Raw genomic sequence first — 10,000 nt, 5'->3', positions numbered from 1 at the left:
TGTGGAGTAGATTTGCTCCATTTTGAAAGGGCCAGTGTGTTTGGATACATCCATTATCCCTTCAAATGTTGCTCTGAAATGCCCTACATATTATGTAGGGTAGAACCAAAGCATATGGGAATAAATTAAAACATTTCTCTTTGACTAACCTCATATATAATATAAAAGCAGAGAAAAAAAATCACTTATGCACACAAAACTGTAAAATTGTTTCTTTTCGATTAGATGTATTGTGTTTGGGGAAAAAAAACAATCAAAATAGGCCATGCTTCCTGAATATTTTAATTGATCTATTTTTCATCTTTCCCCGCGGATTATGAGACAAAACGTTGGCAGTGCATCGAAACCCGCTCATCATCATCATCTCGCGTTGTTTCTCAGTCCATAAACCCAGAATAAAATGGAAAATACAAACAAACAAAAGCACACACACACACACCACCCCCACACCACAATGCAAACGACGCTTTGATTGACTCTTAATTTAATCAGAAGGTTGTTTTGTTGAGATTCATCTTGAGTCAATGGTTCTTAATCAGAGTCCCTGATCCTGCGGGTCTAAGCCTCTGTGCCGTGTTGTGGTTTTTGTCTGTCGGGGAACTCAACGAGCCTCCATCCGCACTTCATTAACCCCGGGCCCGGGACAATCCGCCGCGAGAGCCCGGGGATTTACCGCTCGCCTTTCTCATGCAAAACCCCCCCGCGTCATCCAACAACACCGGGCTTTGGGCGTCATCAGCTGTGCACTTCGCAAGAATAACCCCTTTCATAAGCGTTGAAAGAGATCGTCGTTATTTGAATCAGTCACGGATCGCCCTGATGGATTTCTAATGATCTTTTGGCGAGTTCGGATTATTCTCTCCCCTGCCCCGTTCCTCTTTATTTTGCGATCATAATCCCATGATTACGGCAAAGATCAGATACTGTATTTTTAATGCAATTTTCCGCATCATAAACGCGTGGGTCTGACGCTCCACGCCGAGTCCGCGCCCAGAACAGGTGCCGTGCGGGCCGCGCCGCGGGGGAGCTGGCGATCAACCCCTTATCGACTTTCAATTAAAAGCTATTAAAGCCTTTTGTCTAATCGTTAACATCCTACACGCCAAGTCGTGTCCATCAGACTGAACTCCTTAACCCCATGCGTTATGGCCCCCAAACCCCGGCTGGTCCGCGGGCAGACACCGATTAGGACTATATGGATGGATGGATGGTTGTGGTGGTGGGACGGGTGTTGGGTGGTGGTGGTGGTGGTGGTGGGGGGGGGGGGGTTGATGCATGGTTCCCGGGCCCCGGCGTGGTCGCTGACCAGCTGTCTCCGCGTTGATCCCCCGACCACAGTGAGCCTCGCCCGGTCACCAGCTGTTGAAGCGTTTGGCAAAGAGTCCAGCATCCAACACCCCCTCAAGGAAGAGCGATGGAAAACAATCAATATCCAAATGGGATCATTTAGAGCACTTAAACAATTGCGCGCATGCTATAAATATTTGATGGTGCGCATTGTTTATGTAAAGCGCACGGGTTCTGCGCTGTTAATTATTTTTGCCATTTAGTGAGAATGACATGGCCAACGGCTCCGGTATGACTCGTTCCCCTTCTGTACTCTTGGCCCGTCTTAAAAGACATTCGCAGGAGTTAATATTGGCCTCCACACGTCGGCGAGAACGCGCTGGGTGAGCGTGTTCTCGCCTGCTTAAACGTGACCCACTATGTGCCCACTTTCCAAATATGAGCAACAGCAGAGAACACAAACTACCTAAAACCTAAATCTCATCCTTATTAATTGTAGGCCTGCTCATTAACCAAAATGCCAACTCGTTTGAGAGCTGAGATGGACAGATCTGAGATTGAAGTGTAGCCTATATGGGTAAACCGCTACGCGTAATTTCCAAAGGTTAAGACGCGCCTTCACTCAGCCGCGACCTTCTCTCCTGCACTTTTAAGCACGAAGAAACCCAAACATTGTGCTCGCTTTAGCAAACCGATTGACAGATGTGTTTGAAATGATTCAAACACATTCCTTCTAATAGGACATTTTTCCTCAGCTCCAGCTCCTGTGTATTCGTCCCACTGCTTCCAGACTGGTTCATGTATCGGCCCTGGGCTCCAGCTCTACTCATTGTATTCAACACATGAAGTGAAATTAACGTCCACTTAAAATGGACTGAAATGATTAAATGACTAATAGGTTAAATATTTGATGGGGGCCTCCTGATGAACACCCCGCTTACAGTCTGTTCTCCTCACGCTGTTAGCTAAATACACCTGGACGGGTTGTAATGTTGTCCCTGCTAAACCAGGGCTGTGTTCAATAACCCGTGGATCAAGAGATAATTATGTGTTAAGCGAACCATCGTTTTAAAAAAGTATATTCTATTCTAATACTATTTTCGAAATATCGACCAGGAGTAGTAGCCTATTAGTATTAATTTAACCGCTGAAGCGGTTCAATATGAAGATCACAATTATTTTTTTCATTTGGGTATTGATTTTTTTTAAGTTAAGTATGGCATTGTTTTAATTTACATTAAAGCATAACGGCTTGACCCCAATGTAGCCTACTTAGGATGACTTGGTCACTGTTAAAATAGGCATATTCGACGTTTTTTGTGTTCTAAAGACTAAAAATGCACTGCCAAATCCAGCTAAAATATATTGAGCTTTTCCAATTCACTAACCAGTCACATGTTTAAATGAAAGACCTTTATTTTCACATTTATAAAATTAATTCTCTTTTACATCAAATCCCCCTTCTTCAATATTTGCTGTGAACTTCAGGGAGTAAATTTCACCATATTACCATGAGGAGGAACGAAAAAACGATCCAGAAACACGAGAACCACTCCACAAGTTGATAGCTGCAATGTACATTTTCACCAAAGAGATAGTAACAAGGGTATCACGGATTCATATGAAATAACAAAATGCACAACGTCTCTTCAAATACATCTAGTAAACCAACAGGCATCATGTGGGTCAGAACCAAACCTTCTTTTGGTGGTCGCCATTCCTTCTGTTCGGATAAATCGTTTTTTTATTATATAAATTACTTAACAATTTACTTAGCTAAAACTTAAACTAAGAACATGAAGAGTATAAATATAATATTTTTTCCATTTTCATAATCCTCATGTGATCTCAGATCGCGCTTTCGGTAGACCATTCTTCGTTCTGGCGGAACTATGTTGGGACTCCTTATAGTTTATTATGGCTAATCTAGCCGAGTGGATCAGACTGCCTCCCGGGGTCTGAGAGCGACGGACCACACACACCAAGACATGTCTGTAAAATCACTCTCTTTTGGATCAAATGCAAAATATTCTTATTTACATGTGGATAACAGTGGATCTTTATCTGCTTGTAAACAGTAAAGTAAAAATAATGTAAAAAAAAAACAACCTGTCAGAACAATAACCAAATGATTAAAAAAAAATTAAGACAAATAATAACCCAAAATATTGAAAATATTATTTATTAACAGTAATTGGTATTAGCCACTAAATAGTATTGTTTTATTGTTATTATTGGTTGAATTTGCATCCATGAGTGTGTTTGAAAGTGCCTGTAATCCGTAAATCCAGCCCCCGTAGGGCCTACGAACAGTGAATGAAAAAAAACAAAACAATAAAAAATAAATACATAAATTATCTCCGATTTATAGGAAAAAATAAATACCTAATAAATAAAGTTCATGGTATAAAAAAATTATAATAATGTGAAAAAATAAAATATATATCCAGACAGATGACTGGAAGTTTTTCGCGCCACAGATTCAATCCTCTTCACGGGGCTCGGCCCGGGGTCTTTATTTCCCCGTTAGGCCGACACTGATTTCCTCTCTTCCCTCTCGCTCACACTGGGAGTCCCGAGCTTCCAAGGAGGGCATTAAATCTGTAATGGCCGGCTCACCGTTGCTGGCCCGGCCGGGAGAGCACGCCGGAGAGAGGGGGGAGAGGGGGCGGCTCGCTGCCCCCCTGAAGGCCGTGCAGGAGGATCCTGGGGACCAGGGGTCTCTGAAGCGCCGGCGGGGGCGCCGAGGGTCCTCTGTACAGGTAGAGCGCTGCTCCCGGGTCCAGGTTGGACACCAGGCTTTGAGGGTAGAAGTAAGGGGACGGGAACATCCGCTGCAGGGCAGAATAATTACCGGCTTCCGCTAACAACTCCAGTCCAACCGCCGTCTGCCTCTTCCACTTAGTCCTGGAAGAAAGTCAGATCGATGCGTTACATTCACCTTCCCTGGACTGGGTCTTCATTTAATGTCAAATGTTGAAGAACACCCAACATCGACGCAGCTACAACCGCAGCAGTGTAAAGTGTAAATGTCAAGTGTAGGAACTAAGTGTCGAGCCAATTGGATGTAATTAAAAGGCTACTTTAAATACATTAGCCTTTTTAGGCCTAAGTGGTTGGTGTGCTAACGTAAGCAACTAAGCAATAGGCCACTTAAAGAAGAAAAAAAAAGGTAATGAATAAATAAAAGTCAACAGCCTGTCCTTGGGTGTATTCACACCCAAGGATATCTGTTTGGATGTCAATATGTTCTCCATGCAGGTGAATAATTCATAATAAAGATAATTGAGCAGATATAGTGGTGTGTGTGAATTATTGATGGCGCACATGGAGCGATGCATTAGTCATCCTCCAAAGCGTGGTGCTTTAGATATTAAGTTTGCTCGTTTCTCCCTCTTTCCCTTCAAATCTGTCCAAACCAAAGTTTCCGTAAGGATCAACGCTGCATTCTTTAAAATAAAATGTTTCACGACATGGCTCAAGAAAGAGGTGGTCAAATTTGGTATGAATCATACTCTTGTTTTATTGGAGAAATCCGACTAACATTTCATATAGAATATTATTCAATTTCCTATATTGCCTATAGAGGTGGCCGAAAGTAGATAAATAGCCCCGCTGCCACCCACATTTTGACAGATTGATATTTTGAACGAACTAACACAATATCTCACAACCAGTGCGCCGACACTGAATTGGCCAAGCTATTAATAAAACAATAAGACGCCCCTCTATTTATTTTTCAGTGTATGGTGTTGTTCCCGGGTCTTTACCTCCGGTTCTGGTACCAGGTCTTGACCTGCGTGTCCGTGAGGTTGAGGGAGGCCGCGAGCTCCATGCGGTCCTGCACGCTCAGGTACTTTTGTCGCTCGAAGCTGCGCTCGAGCTGGGCGAGCTGGTGGTCAGTGAACGCCGTTCGCGCCTTCCGGGGTTTCTTCAGCCGCACCTGCGAGCTGTCCCTGCTGCTCGAGATCTCCCTGTCGCCCTCCTCCTTCACTGGGGAAAAAAAGAGCGGGGAACCGGTTTAAATAATGTGCACGTAGGGGTAACCGTTTAAATAATGTGCTCGTGGGGGAACCGGTTTAAATAAAGTATAGGCTACTCGTGAGGGTAATGGTTTAAATAATGTGCTTGTGGGTGCAAAAAGTGACAGAAAAGTGACGTGAAGACTTGATCTTTCGTCGATAAAGGAACAAGGTAACCTACTTTTATATTTCATTAACACATTTTCTTTTATTAAAATGGACCGTCATATAGCCTAATCAGTTGAGTAGGCCTAGAATAATGTAAAAAAAAAATAAAAAAGCAAGTTGTATAAACGTGAGATTCATTAAAATCGTTTCTGGTTTTATATTTCTAAGTCCCAACAAGTCAAATACACAACACTTGATTTAGGCCTAAACTCTTCTGAAAAGCCATCCCCAGATTCAACATCCTCTGTAGCCTGCTATATGGTCTTTATTTCATTTTTTTTGGTGGTGTCGTGCCACGGATTTCATTGATATACAATTCTCAGTCAGCTCTCTGTTTCAGTCAAAAAGGGGGAGACGGCGGTATAGTTGAATAGTTGAGTCGTCTCGAGGAGCACAATAATCCGCCTAATTGAGCCACGAGGGAAGGGGGCCTTTCAACCGCGACCGGGGAAACTTCACACGAGCCTGGAAATGAGTGAGATAAAGAGCCGGGCGGCCTCGCGCGATACAAATCTGATTAGGACCGGGACAAATTGCATCAAATCCCTGAAATATTAGGGGGCGGATTGGCGGAAATCAAAGTAGAGCCAGTGTATATGTGGGCTTTGCTTCCCATAATCAATGGGTCGATGAGAATATCTACACGATGCTGTGATGCATACGTAGGCACGCGTGTGCACTCACTGACGACATAAAAATGACACGCGTGCGCAAACGCGCACACACACGCAGCCGCGCACACGCTCACGCAGACTGAATTTTTTTCTGTGTTTGACTGATTATTGGCGTTGAGCCCTTCTCCGTGGTGAGCTCAAAACAAACTAGCCTACTACTAAACTTATTCTGGAAGTTATTTTGCAGGCTGCTTTGTCATGGTGAATTTTAATTACTGTTATTAATTAGCTATATACACCTAAAATATATTCAGCTAAGCAATACCAATTTAACAAATATTAACTTTATCAGTGCAAAACAATTATTATGTCGGCCTGATAAATTGATTAATAATGAGTTTTATTGTATATTATAATATATGTATAGGCCTGCTATAATATCAGCCCTACATAATGATATTATAAACTATCATATCACTAGTAATAATGTGACCCTATACAAAAATACAATAATAATATAGGCCTGTAACTATAGAAATAGTGAGAATAATGTGTGCGTTCTATTATATACATTGCCCATATGGACAAAACTCAAAAGATATCTGAAATGATACATAAGCCTACATATATTAACAATTTATATTTATTTATATGTAGGCCATGTATTTTTTTCTGTCGTGCAGCAGCTCGAAATGCTCCACGGCTTCATTAAATTGTCACTGGAGGTGACATGTGCGTTATGGCGATGACATGATTGGAAACAGAGAGGCCCTTGATGGCGTTTATCTGGAGGCGACCCTGTCATCTCTCCCTCCTTGCCTGACTCACATCAACAGATGCGTAAATTGCACCCGCTAATGCAAGCAAACACAAGTTCGTCAAATTAGGAGAAATAACTTTTTTCTCATTATTAATTAATCTTTCTCAATTGTGATTATTTTTCTTTATTTAATACAAGCCCTTTGTTTTGTTTTTCTCTGGACTCTCAGAAGGCCCTGGTATACCTTGGTGGCAGGTTATTTATTTATTTATTTTAAATTATTTAAAAACGGCAAGCATCTACAAAGATTTCAACAATTAGGTCACTTTCTTTATTACATTATATCCTACTTGGAATGTGTTATTATTATATTTTGTTACATGCTAGGTTTATGCAAGAACCAGGTCTAATATTGTTTCAGAATTCAATACAATTATATTCCAAAACTATTTAAAGCTTAAAACCTTTATATATTTTTTGCCAACATTTTTATAGCGTGAATTCTTTAAAGTTTATTCCAACTACGACCCACAACTCAAAATTGCAACTCCCCACCACGCAATAACCTTCCCACCGCCGAACGGGACCCATGTCACCACCACACCGCCTACCTTTATATTCACTGTCCGACGAGGAGTTGCTGTGGATTTTATCCATGAAGTCATCCGCAATTTTCGACCCAAGCCTCCCCGTCTCCTGGGTAGGCTGCCCGTTACTCGAGTAGGGCGCGCAGGCGGCCAAAGGTTTACAGTCCGCCAGGATGTCTCTGATGAGGAAGGACGACGTCACCGTCCGCTGCTGGGACCCGGCGGAGATCTGCGCGTGCTGCAGGTGCTGCGGGAGACCGATGCCGTGGCCCTGTCTCTGCGATACTTCCTCCACGCATTCCCTCCGGGGCGACGGAGGAGATGAGCAGCCGCTCTCCACATCCGACCTCGGGCTGAACTCGAGCGGCGAGCGGCAGTCCCCCACCAGGCTGCCCCCCTTGGACATCGGACTGCCCGGTCGGTGGGAAAGCAGCGAGTCGATTCCAAAACTGGATCCGTTTCCGGATGCCTCCATCGTCGGGTTTTCGAGGCCTTAAACTATCATTGGTATTCAGGAAAAGATTAGGGTTTTTTTGGTCGCAGTTTATCCCCCGAGAAAAGAAACCACAGATCGTGCGATCGTTCGGCTAAACTCTATAATCCTGAACTATGTGTCGCCTCCCAGCAGTTTCAAACACTTCCAGATTAACTTCTATCACACCGACGTCCCATGCATCCGGTTTTCTCTGCAGGTGGCCGATTCTGGCACCCGGCGTCACCTCAGAGGAGTGTGTCTTCGGTCGTTTTCAGCCCGGCTATTCCTTTCCTCCTCGATGTGTACACTGAACTCACCCGACGAGATGCTTGTGGGCTCGGCGAAGGCGAAGCAATGAGCGAGTTGTGATGAGGCAGCAGCGGGTCTACACACCACGGCTGAGACCGCGGGAACAGCGCACAGGTGAGTGCCGGCGACTGCGCTTCAGCACCATGGACAGGCGGACAGGTGGACAGTCTTCAGACCGGAACCACGAGGACACGAGAAGAGGGGGTATGTGTGTTAATTCCTCGGAGCGGCGGAGGAGAAAGCCCAGTGGTCTGCTGCTACTACAGAAGGGGAGACGACTGTTCGTGTCTTCTTGAGGGGGGAAAGTAGGACGCAGAAAGGGAGAGCGCGGAGCTCGGTGGAGAGGCGGTGTGCAGAGAGAGGGGGGAGAGAGAGAGAGAGAGAGAGAGAGAGAGAGAGGGAGAGAGAGGGAGAATCGCGCACGGCAAAGCTGAGGTAAACTGGGTTAAATAGTCACAACTGGCAACTCAAGAATGCGAGGTGATGGGAAAATCCCCCCCTAAAAATTGAACTTGAGGGAAAAACTCAGGAGCTAGGTTTTTAAAAAGCGCCGTGTCCACGTGAGTCCCCTGTGACGAGCCTTCATTGGCTGAGGGATCTTATAGGGTGTTGAGTGGCTCGCGGAGAGGAAAGTGGACCTCCCCGCACGCCTCCTCCCTCCCTCCCTCCCCTCCCTCCCTCCTCCTCCCCCTGGCTCCTTCACTTTGATAAAAGAGACACTGAATTCATCAGTAGACTCGCATCCAACTGTTTACAGGCAATTTTCACACTGTGTTTGCTTTCATTACATCATTGATGAGCCCTCTAATGGGGTTATGATGAGGCACGGGACGGTCCGCGCGCTCGCATCCGTTTACGCGCGTTACTCGCTCCAAACTTGACGGGATTTATATTATTTTTTTCCCGAATCATTTCTATTTATCTTTGGTTGAAATTCCTCTTCATAATATGTTTTGATAATTTCTAAGGGTCACAATTGATGATCATTCAAAATTGACAACTTTAGATTATTTTTTTGATTGCGAGTTAATGCTGAACAAATATCTCTTTTGTGATTATTACCGAATTTAATTTTTGTTTGAAAGATTTGTAAGCATTAAATTAAATGCTTGATGGAAATAACCAGATGTCGCCAAATGTACATAGCCCTAACACGGACTAATATTTCAATACATATATACATAATGTTTTCCCTTATTTTCTTCATGTTCGAAGAATAACTGATAACATTTGTATTCTTATTTGTATGCATTGATTCCTTCTTTCATTAACTTATTTAATGTCGTTATTAGGCCACAAATAGCCACTAATCCATGTTTCAGCTTTAGGATTTCTGTGAACATCTTGGGGCTGGAGAAACAAATCCAAGTAATTTCCCTCTCATATTTCAGAGCTCAAATTATATTTACGAAGGTATTCGTAGGTATTCGGCCCTCTATCTGTTTATCTTTGGCCGGTCAAAAGTGCGTTTCCTCGGATGCATGAACACGAGGCCCCACAATTCCCATTCAGTCGCTTTTCTTTTATTCTGGGGGAACAAAGTGTGGTGACACTAAACAGTGAGCGTTTAGTGCATAATAAGCACCCAACAGTAACGCATCCCACGGTAATGAGAGGTAATAGTCCGGACAGCGTGGGTTGAAAGAGAGGCGTGACGCAAACTTTAACTCTTGCATGAAACCCACCATTGTCTCCACTCTCCCCTCGCCTCGTTGTGGAGCGAGCGGTTAGCCCCGCGCGACTCCCCGACAGGCCCTCATAATCGAGCCCCCCATGCG

General features: G+C 44.0%; 1 protein-coding gene across 1 annotated transcript; it reads right to left on the bottom strand.

The window, feature by feature from the left end:
- Positions 1-2,685: 2,685 nt before the first annotated feature.
- On the bottom strand, positions 2,686-8,801 carry barhl1b (BarH-like homeobox 1b). Its single transcript, XM_030341137.1, has 3 exons — positions 7,463-8,801; positions 5,058-5,280; positions 2,686-4,194 (listed from the first exon to the last, which is right to left on the bottom strand). Exons 1-3 carry the CDS (start codon positions 7,911-7,913, stop codon positions 3,903-3,905), a joined length of 966 nt encoding a protein of 321 aa, XP_030196997.1. The 5' UTR covers positions 7,914-8,801; the 3' UTR covers positions 2,686-3,902.
- Positions 8,802-10,000: the final 1,199 nt, after the last annotated feature.

Source organism: Gadus morhua, chromosome 19 (assembly GCF_902167405.1).
Source record: "Gadus morhua chromosome 19, gadMor3.0, whole genome shotgun sequence".
NCBI classification, from domain to species: domain Eukaryota; kingdom Metazoa; phylum Chordata; class Actinopteri; order Gadiformes; family Gadidae; genus Gadus; species Gadus morhua.
Note: the sequence above shows the minus strand (reverse complement) of the source record. Positions and strands in the feature narration are given on the sequence as shown.

Bases quoted from the DNA above. Each gene is read 5' to 3' on its own strand.
- barhl1b (XM_030341137.1), bottom strand. From the start codon at position 7,913: ATGGAGGCATCCGGAAACGGATCCAGTTTTGGAATCGACTCGCTGCTT. The intron at 5,281-7,462 runs GTAGGCGGTGTG...TTTTTTCCCCAG, and splicing joins GTCGGACAGTGAATATAAAG to TGAAGGAGGAGGGCGACAGG. The intron at 4,195-5,057 runs GTAAAGACCCGG...ACTTTCTTCCAG, and splicing joins ACCTGGTACCAGAACCGGAG to GACTAAGTGGAAGAGGCAGA.